Raw genomic sequence first — 14,220 nt, 5'->3', positions numbered from 1 at the left:
TGATAAGGTGGCTGTGTTTTATCCCCACTATCTTCAGAACAGTAAACAGTATACTCCATGAAAAAATGTCTAAAGCTTGCTCTGAATGTATAAACACTATAGCACAGATTTGTTTCTGTTCAATTAATTTTTTAAGTTTAATCATTCAATAGGAAGCAATTGATGTCGATAGAATGCTCACATGCCACATTTGACTGTTGCAGAAAGGTGAATTCGATAGAGTTGGGTCACAGTGTTTAGTCGTACACCTCGTCAGTCCGTATTTTTTATAATCTTTCCAAGGCTTTTGATTGTCTGGATTATGACACACTCTTAGAAATACTCAAGTTTTATGGAATTGGTGGCACAGCTGGTTTGAATCATACTTAACAAACAGAATGCAAAAGGTTGTGATGAATAATTCAGACAAATTTGGAAAGGTAGAAAATTTTAGTGACTGGGGAAAAATCACAAACGGAGTTTCAGAGGGTTCAATTTTATGTCCACTCTAATTCCTTATATATGTGAATGTCCGTCCGCTTAACATTCGACAATCAAAACTGGGATTTTTTGCAGATAATACTAATATTATAATAAATCACATTAGAGAGAGCGCAACAGAAGAGTTGGCAAATGATATTTCCCAAAGAATTATTAAGTGGTTCTCTGAAAATAGACTCTACCTAAATTTTGAAAAAACACACCGCATTCAGTTCTGTACAACAAATAGTCATACCAGCAATTGATGCAGCCCACGAGCAGGAGTCGGTAAATAGGGTAGGATGCTGTAAATGTTCAGGTTTATGTACTGATGAAAACTTTAATTGGAAGAACCATATTTCTGAGCTGCTCAGACAACTAAGTTCAGCTACTTTTACTCTTCGTATACCGTAATTGCTAATCTTGGAAACAAACGTATGAACTCCTGACATATTTTGCGTATTACCACTCAATAGTGTGACACGGAATAATTTTCTGGGGGTAACACATCTTGTAAAAAGAAAGTTACGGTTGTACAAAAGCGAGTAGTACGATTAATATGTGATGTTTACCCACAAATGTCCTGTAGGTATCTCTTCAAGCAACTAGGCATTTTAACTGCACTGTCACAACATATATGTTCACTAATGACATTGGGCCTAAATAATCCATCACAACTCGTGAAGAACAGTGATGTCCATAACTACAACCCAGTATTACCCATTGTTAAAGCCATCAGTGGCTCATAAAGGAGTTCGCTATGCAACAGTGAAAATATTTGATCATTTGCCCAATAACATAAAGTATCTGACAGGTAGCAAAGCAAGTTTTAACCCTCGTGTGGGCAAGCCGTTTTCCATAACAGTAGCAAATGCTCCTTTTGTACACATGTCAAGAATAGTTGTCTTTATGTTACCAAGAGCAAAATTACAGTTTAATCTTAGTTTAATTAAAAACCAATAAAATGAACGTACATTATTTGAAATATATCACTGTTTAATTAAATAATAATAAAATAAACTCCTATTAGACTTCTCTGTTACCATGTACAAGTGTTACTCCACGCTATCACCCACTCTAAACATCAACCAGTGCAATTGCATCATATCCCTGCCAACCACTTATTTGATTACTAATTATCTCGCAGATAATTGCCTCAGTGTGAGATTGTGCTGCTAGTTTGGAATCTGGATCATTGTCTTGGGACAGATCATAATTTTTTTTTCCACCAAGCTATCTCTTTATTTTAAAGTGCTGCTGCTCACTTGGAGGTATGACAACACTACTTATCACAGTATTAGCTAAAGCATTGGCGATTCCACCAATACGGGCTCACAGTTGTAAAACAACAGTGGAATAGTACAATGTAATGTTTTTCATCATTGGCGTACTTTTTACATAGGCACACCCACTTGAGGCTTAAGTATAATTTAAAATCATTTTTCCTGACAACTCCTTCTATTCCATTGCTGAATTTTTACTTAAAAACTGGTAGCCAGTTTAAAAAAAAGTGTAATCGCATAGGGATGATTAAAAATAATAATGTCTTCATTAATGTTAACAATACTCGTGTATATGCTGTATATATAAGTTCCACATCATTTTGATAAAAGAATCATTCAGATGATGTATGAAATAAACTAACTGACTAAAGCCATGCTTTGCTCTGGTCCGCAGGAGTATTGCCCCGCTGCTGCCCACCTGTGCTGAGACGCTGCAGCAACTCGAGCTGATCTGCTACGAGAATGTGAGCCTCGAGGAGGCCGCAGAAGCGTTCACCGCCCTGGGGCAGCTCCACAACCTGCGGCAGCTCCTCATCGTTGTCACCGACTGGAATGTCCGACACTTGGTTCCTGCAGTGTTTGAGTGAGTTCCACCAGATTAAGTATCGCACTTTCTTTTCTATGTGGCACCTCTCCTTGTCCACACTTGCACAGTGATCGTTACAAAAAATCTGTTATCATGATCACAGTATATCGTGACGTCGTCATGTTGTATTGTAAGGTGCCATGTATACCTTTACTATATGTATACGTATATGTTGTCGTTGTCTCCTCTTCTTTCTCTCGTCGATATCAGAGCGTGAGAAATGTTTGTGTTTACCTATTTGTTGTTGACAACACACAACTACACAGCCATAGTACCACCTGGTTCCAGAATAGTATAAAGATAGTGGGTGTCGATGCCGCATTATTTAATTGTGATTTTATTCTTCACTTAATCTTTCAGACTCTAAGAACCAGCTACTCTTAATCAGGCCCAAAACTCGACTTGTAACGAGACCACTTAAGACCAGACTGTCACAGTATTAATAATATGTAAGGCTCTACACCACTATAAGAAAATATCACTGTTCATGAAATAACAAAATATATGAATAAACTTATTTATATTTTTCCTTTTATTCAATTGAATGTTTATTTCGCACCCACAAATCGTTCACACCTCGATGTAGAGTGTAAACGTGTACATGAAAAATAGTATACTGTTTCTGCTGATAACCACGTATGAGCTTTTGGGTTGCTAGGCTACTTAGATCAACAGGATTTATATTGGATTTTGAAATTGATCTTTCTATCCCAACTTACGTCCTTCATAATGGCCCATCAACACTGGGATAACCATCAAATATTCTACCCTTTCGCAGTAATTAAGAATTCGCGTAAATTGTATTACCACAAGTTTAAAGTAAACCGTCGGCGGCGCAAAAAGAGGTCTTGATACCGCGACACACTCGCGACGCTTACTAGCCTGTCATGAAATTGACCTGCATACATCTTCAATCAATTCTAAGGTTATAATTCGCCCCACGCGATTGTGTGCAATTGAACTTCGTCAAATCAATTATTTCTCGAATCGTAATCACTGATCCCCGACACTAACCGTTCATAAACGCACAATTAACACTTTTTTTTTTAAGAGTAAAAGAATGACGTCACGTCATCTACATAGTTATTAAAATATTATTCCAAATGATCACAAACATTTATCGTCATTATATTTTAACAGTAATCAGAAAAAATATGATTTATTATCGAAAAATAAACATAACAAATTGCAAATTGCATGTAACTAAATGACACCTTTGCATAGCGTCAGGACTTAATGACGCAAAACTATATAAAGAAATGCCCGAAATCTCAATTTCCCCATACCAGCTGACAGATACAAATAAGATATTAAAGACCTCATAGTTCAATCCCGACCTGTAATGTTATACAGCCCCTGGGACAATGATGTCTTGAAGAGGGTTCCAGGCAGAACAGGACTATCTGTTGTGTATTTTGATAGGATGGTGTACTTGTCCTTGTGAATTCACTCACACTCTTATTCACTCAATAAGTACATACATATATGTTAGAACAATTTTATGGTTAATGAGTGGGCCTAGACAAAATGCCCTTAAATAAATTACAAATCTGTCTATTGGGTTGTATCAGAAACATTCTGAAAAATCATCACATATTCTCACAACACATTCTCTTGAATGAAGTCCTCAGTTCCCCAGCAGACTGTTCAAAGCAGGGATCACAGCCGGTTTCGACGATTGACGCCCAAGGCTGCGAACTGCATCAGATTGCATAGTTGGCTGGATACAACCCAGTCATTGTCTTCCTCTCCCAGTTCCAATTTCAAATCGGCCACTCTTGCTGTCAGGTTAGATGACACATCGGATCTCAATATTGCCTTTGTCGTTGTACAGTGTATTGCAAATTCATCTCTGATGAAAGCAGTTATGTTACTCACACTGCAACTGGATTAGCAACATTAAAGTACATTAAATCACAGTTGTCCACAAACTTCCTTGTTGCATTAATTGTGAGAATCAGTGATGTTTATGTCAAAACAATGCTTTCATTAAAATTTTGAAGTAGCGTACGTGTAATAGTTGACTTATGACACGATATTGTTTGTCACAAGTTGGTACGTATGAGCTTCATCTGTTACGTCGCGCGAGGAGCGTGCTTTGAAGGACTGATCAGCTGTCGATTGTTTACTGTAGCTGAGTATTCCTCAAGAAGCTATTGGATGAAGATCTTTGGTGCTTTACGAAATAATCAACTCCTAGCGTTAATGTGAGTACCTTTCACACTATTACTGATTTCTATGATGTTTTTGTTCAGTTAGCTCCGGCACTTTAGTTAATTAGAATTTCTCTCTAAATACAGTAGTTTGCTAAAACTCCTATGACTTCTGCAATATGGTTAGGTTATTCATTTTCTGTTACAATTGTTTAATTGCATTAACTGTTCACTAACAGTTAATATGTAGACATCGTACATAATACACTTCGATTAAATCCCTTTTCAGACCTTTAACAGTCTTCAGTTTATCTCGTTTGGTGAGATCTGAATCGTGTTTGGTGCTTCAGGTTTTCGTAAACCTTCTCTCTTGATATTCTTTCCTTCCACTTGAGGTAATTCCTTCAACGATTCTGGCAAGCTACTTTCACCAAGTACTATTTGGTTGGGTGAATAGCCTGTCAATAAGTGAGGTAAGTCATTACACACCTTTTCAAATTCGTAAATTCAGTCGATCCACTTATAATGTTGGTTCGGTATGTACGTACGTAGGAATTGATTTAGCTCTCAGAATATTCTTGCAACAGGATTGTCACAAGGGTAAAATCGTGAGATGTAAATATGTTTGATCCTTGTTCTTTCATAGTGTCTGTCCATACTTTACTTGTATAATATGCAGCGTTATCTGTCAAAATCATCGTAGGTTTACCAAGCTCGGTTATATTGTTGTTAATAAATTTGCGTAACATTTGTCACATGTGGAGATTTCTCAAAGGATATAATTTCACATATTTTGAAAAAAGATCATAGAATGCCAAAACATATTTGAACCGTCCATGTTTCATAGGGCACGGTCCACAGACGTCACAGGAAACCAACATCAAAGGCTGCTGTGGAATTATCGGGTGTAGTTCCATCTTACGACAATAATTTATGGGTTTTGCCTTCTGACATATCTTGCACTTCTTGAGAATATCCATAGCTAAATGTCCCAAATTTGGATGATAACAGTATTGCACTAATTTGGCTGTACATTTTGTGGACTCAAAAGGACCCCATTTTAAGTGAGTATACCGTGTTAGTGATTCCAAGTATTCACTCAGAATACAAAATTTCCAATCATTATCTTCATCTTTTTTTCTGTATGACAGTCTGGATTTTAACTGATGCTGTTCTTTGAAGTGACTTATCATTCTGCTTTCAACTGCATCCTTAATGGGTTTCCACAATATACCATCGTCTTGTAGCTGTTGTAGCTTTCTACATAGCTGCGAAATCTGCTTCTCACAATATCTCATTGATAAATTCATGACTTTAAAGTCAATTGTTCATTCTTTGCATTCATTGTCATTCTTAAAGCATTGTGGTGACAGTATATGATAATCTTCTTTCTGTCAACAAAATAGCGAAACTTTCTAAGGGACCAGACTACAGCCAGTACTTCCAGTTCAGTAGTAAAATATGCACGTTCACAGCTACAAAGTGTTCTGATGGCAAACCAAATTATTTTGACTGTATTGATATCTGTCAGATCGTCATCTGGAAAAGAGTACCTAATCCCATTTCCAAGGCATCTGCAGCAATATAAAAATCTTGTTCAAGTTTTGGATGATGCAACAGTGGAGCATTGACCAACGCATTGCGAATGTTATCAAAAGCTTGCGTGCATTTGGTCGTCCACTTCCACACGACATTTTTTCTTATAGCTGTAACAAACTGTCTTGGCTGACTAGCTGATTGGGTAAAAATCGTCGGAAAAAAGCAACCTAGCTGATAAAAGACATTAATTCTTTTCTATTCTTCAGATATGGGCATATGTTAATCGCATCCTTCTTTTTAGCATTTGGTTTTATCCCTTCAGGAGTAATTATATGTCCAAGAAATTTCAGTTGGTTACGAGCAAACTTGGATTTCAAATTTACAGTAACTCTGTACTCTAAAAATCTTGCAAAAACTCTTCTTAATAAATCCAGGTGTTCCTCTCAGGTTTCAGAGGCAATTAACAAATCATCAACATATAAAATAACTTTATCCAAAAGGTTTCTGCCAAGTACAGTGTCCAATGCAGATATAAAAACACCACCGCTTACATTCAATCCAAATGGCATGACTGTAAACTGGTAACTCCGGCCTACAAAAATGAATGCAGTATATTTTCTAGATTCTTTCGACATTCTCATTTGCCAGTATGAGCCACGCACGTCCAAAGAAGTTAACAAGCGGGCACCATAAAATTTCTGCATCAATTCCTCTAAGTTTTTGGGTCTAGTTTATCTCTCTTGCATCTAACACCAATGTCATGATACCGTTGTGTTTAATTACCGCCAAGAGGGGCTACTAAATTCAGACTCTGAGGGCTCAATAATACCCCATTCTAACATTATATTGATTTCTTTTCTTACTACCTATTTCTTTGTCCAGGGTATAGAATAGGATGTACGACAAAATGGTTTATGCGGATATGTCTTTATAGTGTATTCAAAATCTTTAATCACACCCAGCCGTTTACTGAGAACTGGCAAATATTGCTCCAACAAGTAGTATAGTTTGTCCTTTTGGATCACAGATAAACATTCTGATTCCAAAACCTTTTCCTGAACACTTTATTTCTCGTCTCTTTGGAACATTCTATGAGGTAAATATCATCTACTGTTTCATGATTGATACCGACATAATTCACCATTAAGTTCAGACAAAATTGGTTGGGAACTTCTCTGTCCTTTATCTTTGTGACTGTCAAAACATTACCATTGGAATTAAATACTCACACACCTTCCTTCAAATGAATGATTGCACTGGTCTCACATAAAAAGTCCAAACCCCAAATACATGGTACTGTCATTTTAGGAACAACAAGGAATGTGCTTTCTATTTGAGCCCCCCATCAACACATACCTATTTTAAGACTCTTTGTGCTTGTGGGCTGAATGCGTCAGCCGCGGTACATCCTGTGACAGGAAATGTGAGCACTTTTACTCCTCGGCTTATCTGTTTTAAACAGTCCCGTGTCATGACACTAATGGTCGCTCCAGTATCAACCAATACTTCGACATTAGCATTATTTATGCTTGCTGGAATTACTGCCTGTAAAATCTGTCTGCACTTGTTAGAAACATTAGGTTTTTCTTCAATTAATTCATCCCTTCTATCCATATCATTATTACACCTTGGTACATTGAATTCAAAATGATGCCTGCCCTCCTCCTCCTTTCTAGTCATCTTAGGAAGGCTTTCGGTGACCAGTTCTAGTTTAATCTCTCCTGCTGTGCCATTGGTGGTGGTTCATGTACTTCCACGATCCATACAGTATGATCCGAGTTATGATGCCTATCATGTCGCATATTTGATGCTCCATCGCCCATTGGTAAGCCTCCCTGCGTTTGATGAGGACTCGAAGTATTTTTTCCATCATCCCAACGAACGTTATGCTTCGGATTATCTTCCCATGGTCGAATACAATTAGGATCATCCTCCGGATACATGTTACGCTTATTGGTATTACCGCTATGCACATTCACGTCTCCATATCGATGTTTACAATTCGGCTTTATTGCACTAATCTGATTTACTTGGTTAACATTACCTCAATCATTATTTTAGCTCAGTAAGTATCTCTTTTATATTTATTATGATTATTATTCTTATTGTAACAATAGGACTGAGATTGTCCTCTTATCTTGTGACGTGTGTTTGACATTCTTTTCCATATTATTATTATTATCATAGGTCAAATTATTATTATTATTGTTAAGCAAGTTGCTACGAGGGTGAGTAGACATTTAACTACTACTGATAAGAATTGCTCCATGTCATAATCAGAAACATTTATTAATTTTTCGCGTTATGGATGGGCAACCTTACCTTCCCTTCAAACTTCTGATCACTTCTTTGTGAGAAATCGGATCACTCCAATATCATGCCTTATTTATGTACTTTTCAAAGTATTGCCTTAAAGTACTTCTTTTGCTGTTAAAATATTCAAGTTGAGGTTTATCTTTTTGTAATTTCTCCAGTTTACTCGGTGCACAGTATTTAGCTAAGAAAAGTTGTTCAAACTCAGCGCAAGTGTTGCAACTTTCACTTGCTCCTGCAGCCCACAATCGCTTGCTTCTGCAGCCCACAATGCTGCTTCTCCTGTAATTTTGGATACTATAAATTGAAGTCTGTCGTGTTCTGACCAGCTGTGCAGAAATATTCTTTTGAAATTATTGATAAAAATTTTCGGGTGGAGATTGTTCTTTTCAGTGGAGAATATTGAGAGTTGCCTACTTTTGAAAATACTATTCTCCACCTTTAAGGAAGACAAATATCTTCACTGGCCAAAAGAATCATATTCTTTCCCAAAAGAATCATCAACATCCCACTGTAGATTTTCATAACAGTTGCATTTTGGATCATCACAAACTCAGTTGTTTTTCGACCTACTCTCTGAACGTTCGTCCTCAGTGAACAAATTGTGTTATGATTTTCGTTCTAACTCCGATAGTTTATGATTGGTTTCCTTTTGCCATTTAGGGAACTCATCAACTATTTTGTCTTTAATTAGCTGGAATTCGCTAGTGAATAGCTTAACTAATTCATCATTACTACTTTGGTGTTCATTGGTAGCTTCTTTTTTATGGAATTCAATAGCAGTCTTGACCTTATCTGTAATTTCGTTTTTCTTTACTTCTGTCCATTCAGATAGATCTTCGTCAAGCCTTTTAGTTTGATCTACTAAATATTTGTCCATCCCCTTATGAGCACATCCGACTCAAGCTCTGCTATTTGTTTTGAAAGGTCTTCTATCTGTGCATTAATACTGAAACAACTACTTTCACACTTTGCCTTGGAAAGATTATCACAACTCTTCGAAACTATTTCATATTTGTTTTCTACATCAGTGATTTTTTTGTAATTAATTTATTCTGTTGATGTTCTAAGGTGTCAGAAAACTTTAAGTCCAGTTCTCTAAATTGTGCATTTAACTGGGTCTCCCAGTTGGCCTTTAATTCTTTCTTAGTATTTTCCAATTTCTGATCAAAGGTATTAAATTTACTTTAAAACGAATCCATTTTCCCTTCTAACAAATCAAATTTGGCCTCAAATTTTTTGTTTAACTTTTTATTGTCCTCCTTTAAGTGCTTATTATCCTCTTCTAGCGAACTACGTCTTACATTCATCAAACCCATCTGAGTGTTTATTGATACTAACATATCGAACATTTTTTTATTAATATTTCCAATGGAAACTCGATATCTTTGTTTCTCCACGTTGCTTATCCTACTTGCCATTGTATTTAGTTCTATTGATAGCTCTAAATCAATAACAGTATGATCATCTGTACACGTCTACTGTTCCATACTAGGGTCATTGGAGACATCATCTGTATCATCATCACTTTCCTCCCTCTCTCTTATCTTTTCCATACTCTACTGCACATTATCACGTACTCTTTTGGCTCGTTTCGACATGATCATTCAGTACTACATTATACACTTTTCAATATATACTAACATCACTGCCATCAAAATTCCTTTTTCAATTCTAACGTTATTTATTATTGAAGTGTGCCTCCTTTGCTGTGCTGATTTGCTGGCTGCTACAGTGTTCTTCAACTCCAGGGTTCGTGAATCCGTATGCCACTCGACTCGATGCAGCAAATCCTCCATGATCGAGCCACTTGTTGAGGCGCCGCATATACCGTAATGTCGTGTTGTATTGTGAGGCGCCACGTATACCATTTGCACATGTATACATGTATGTCATTGTTGTCGTCTCTTCTTTCTCCTTATCAGAGCATGAGAAATGTTTATGTTTGTGTTTACCTATTTGTTGTTGACAACACACAACTACACGCCCATGGTACCACCCGATTCCGGAATAGCTAGCTTAATATAGTGTAAAGATAGTGGGTTTTGATGCAGCATTATTTAAGTGTGATTTTAATCTTTGATACTCTAAGAACCAGATACTGTTAATCAGGCCCAAAACTTGACTTGTAACAAGAGCACTTACGACCAGTCTGTCACAATATTAATAATACATAAGGCTCTACACCACTGTAAGAAAATATCACTGTTCATGAAATAATCAAATGCATTCAAATGTTTATTTCGCACCCACAAATCATTCACACCTTGATGTAGAGTGTAAATGTATGCATGAAAAATAGTACACTGTTTCTGCTGATAACCATGTATGAGCTTTTGGGTTGCTAGGCTACATCGATCAACAGGATTTATACTGGATTTTGAAATTGATCTTTCTATCCAAACTCACGTCCTCCACAATGGCCCATCAACAGTGGGATAACCATCAAATATTCTACCCTTTCGCAATAATTAAGAATTCGTGTAAATTGTATTCTCGTGAGTTTAAAGCAAACTGTCTGCGGTGCAAAAGAGGTCTTGATACCCCGACACAATCACGACGCTTACTAGCCTGTCACGAAATTGACCTGCATACATCTTCAGTCAATTCCAAGGTCATAATTCGCCCCACGCAATTGTGTGCAATTGAACTTCATCAAATCAATTATTTCTCGAATCGTAATCACTGATCCCGACACTGACCGTTCGTAAATGCACAGTTAACACTTTTTTTGTAAGAGTAAAAGAATGATGTCATGTCATCTACATAGTTATTAAAATATTATTCCAAATGACCTCAAACATTTATCTTCATTATATTTTAACAGTAATCAGAAAAAATATGATTTATTACCAGAAAATAAAACATAACAGATTGCAAATCGCACGTAACTAAATGACAGCTTTGCATAGCGTCAGAACTTAATCACGCAAAAGTATATAAAGAAATGCCTGAAATTTCAATTTCTCCATACCAACAGACAGATACAAATAAGATATTCAAGACCTCATAGATCAATCCCGACCTGTATGTTATAACAGGATACAGACTGGTGATGATGTCTGTGCATCTGGGATCGACTGTCCATTAATGTGGTCCTCTCTATTAGTGTTGTAAGACACTGAGGGACATTCCGCACTAGTGTTCCTTCCTTCTTTTTGTGTTTACCTCGAAAACACTGATACATTGCAGTTTCAGACAAGCCAAAAAACATGTTAGAACTCTGAGTAGTCACTAATGATCGTACTCGAAATGAAACGCACAGGGAAAAATTCATTTCCGCTACCTGAATACCAGGTTGAGATGGGGTCAACACGCAGACAAACAAAGCAAGAAGCTTAGTTCATCATGTTATGCCCTTAGAAGTATTTCTCATTTGTTGTCCTTGATACAAGTGTGTTGGCTATTGTGTATGTGTGGCAGTGAACCTGAAACTAATTAAGTATTAGGTCAGCAAAACCAGTCCATAAGAATATTGTGTAAAGTAAACAAAGAAGCCTTATTCAGGTTCTTGCAGTATTTATATTCATTTCTCAATTCACTTACTCCTTAATAGTTCCCCCCCCCCCCCCCCCTTGCTTGCAATAAAATTTAATTTCTGCTGACTTGTGATTTACACAGTCACATTACGAGACATAAAAATAATTTTTGTGTAGACTTTTCCTCCGCCTTCAGGGTTTAGAATGGAGTTACGTTCTTTTGCAGTGTGATATTCAACAATCTCTCATCTATCATAAAGCAATAATTTGGAAATCCTTGCTAATTTCAAAGAAAATTAATAACACACCTCATTATCTACTCTTGCTATAAATTAACTGAATTCAGACACTGAAAGGTTCTGTTATCTATGTGATAAGTAGAAGTGTTCGTTTTGAAGCTGCAAGACAAGTAGCAAAGTACTGTAAACATGACTGTTGTTACAGAGATCTTCACAGAATAAAATTGGCAATAGGAAAGATAATTGCAGGAGTACCCCAAGGGAATGTCATAGGGTCATTGTTGTTTACAGTATATATGAGATGTGGCTATAAAATAACAGGACTATTGCTTGAAACATTTTATTTCAAAAACACATAAATAGTTATTGTCACTCACAATATATTCCCTCCTTTATCCCTACAATGCTTAATGTGAATTTTCTGCTGATGTGAACAGTGCTGGAAGTATTCCTCTATGTACTCCTCGATGACTCTTTTAGATTAGATTAGATTAATTATTCATTCCGTAGACCCATAAAAGAGGGAATCCTCCTGGGTGTGGAACATGTCAGATAAACACATTACAAAAATGTAATTATGAAAACTTGAGTTTCATTAATGTTAATGACCCTCAGTCAATAAACAGTAAAATTATGTACATGAATTAAATTTAAACTTCTAATATTTACAGGTTTAATACTTACATCTGCTTTCATTAAATCCATCATTCAGACATTTGCTAGTTACAACCAAGTAATGTCAAAAATTAAAGTAAATTGTTCATTTCAGTGATCCTCTGTTAAAAACAGTCAGATTATGTACAAGATTTAAAATTTAACTTCCGCTATTTACAGACTTAAGACTTACATCTGCTTTCCATACATCCATCATTCACACAGTAGGTAGTTACTTGGCTGTTACAACCAAGTATTGTCAAAAATTAAAGTATAATAAATTTTCATTAAAATGTTCCACTGCACTTGTTGAGAAACTCATGGATGGAATAGAAGGAGTTGGCCACCAAAAATTCTTTTAAATTATGTTTAAATTGTGCCTTGTCTGAAACTAAACTCTTAACGGTTGCTGGTAACTTATTAAAAAAAAAAAAAAAAAAAAAAAAAATGCGTTGCTGAATACTGGACTCCTTTCTGGGCGAGAGTAAGTGATTTTAAATCTTTATGTATATTGTTCTCATTCCTAGTATTGATACAGTGTGCGAATCAGTTAGTTGGAAAAAGAGATGTATTATTTACAACAAATATACACAAGAAACAGCAGTGGACCTATTATGGAACCTTGGGGAACACCACTTGTAATTTCTTCCCAGTCAGATGATGTCTGATTGCCTACTGCTGAAGTGTTATGTAATGACACCATTTGTTTTCTATTAGTAAGATATGACTGAAACCACTTTGCAGCACTACCACTGATGCCATAATATTTTAATTTACTTAAAAGAATGCTGTGATTCACACAGTCAAATGCCTTTGACAGGTCACAGAATATGCCAATTGCCTCTAATTTGTTGTCCAATGAATTAAGGACATTTTCGCTGTAAGTGTAAATAGCTTTCTCAATATAAGAACACAAACTGTGACTTTGACAGTATGTTATTTTCACTAAGGTGCTTAAGTAGACGCTTGAACATAACCTTTTCAAAGATATTTGAAAAAGCTGGCAAAAGTGAGATTGGTCAGTAATTTGACGGCATTTCTTTGTCCCCTTTCTTGTGCAGAGGTATAACTTCTGCATATTTAAGCCAGTCTGGGAATGTTCCTGTGACAAGTGATTGATTACACAAATAACTTAAGATATGACTAGGCTCACATGAGCACTCTTTTATTAACTTTGTTGATATGTTATCATAACTACTAGAATGTTTCGATTTCAAGGACTTTATGATGGATTCTATTTCTTTGGGTGAAGTAAGTGTCAATTCCATTTTACTGAGATTGCTTGTGTGCACTGGTCTCAGTTATTCCATTGCATTATTTACTGAACCTGACAACCCCATGCTATCACTAACAGAGACAAAATACCTGCTTAAATAGTCTGCAACACAAGATGCGTTTGTTACCAGGGTTTTATTTATTTTTACAGCTATTTGTTCCTCCTCATTTCTGGTTCCTACCTGTCTCTGACTTAACTATATCCCATACTGTTTTTATTTTATTCCTGGATGTATTTAT

General features: G+C 36.3%; 1 protein-coding gene across 7 annotated transcripts in view; it reads left to right on the top strand.

The window, feature by feature from the left end:
- Nucleotides 1-14,220, top strand: part of LOC124552471 (F-box/LRR-repeat protein 4-like) — a 123,457-nt gene that overhangs the window by 70,252 nt on the left and 38,985 nt on the right. For all 7 annotated transcript variants that reach the window (XM_047126750.1, XM_047126752.1, XM_047126753.1 and 4 more), the window contains one exon: nt 2,137-2,325. In XM_047126750.1, coding sequence (XP_046982706.1) covers nt 2,137-2,325 — 189 coding nt within the window. The remainder of the gene's footprint in view (nt 1-2,136; nt 2,326-14,220) is intronic.

Source organism: Schistocerca americana, chromosome 10, assembly GCF_021461395.2.
Source record: "Schistocerca americana isolate TAMUIC-IGC-003095 chromosome 10, iqSchAmer2.1, whole genome shotgun sequence".
Lineage (NCBI taxonomy): Eukaryota > Metazoa > Arthropoda > Insecta > Orthoptera > Acrididae > Schistocerca > Schistocerca americana.
Note: the sequence above shows the minus strand (reverse complement) of the source record. Positions and strands in the feature narration are given on the sequence as shown.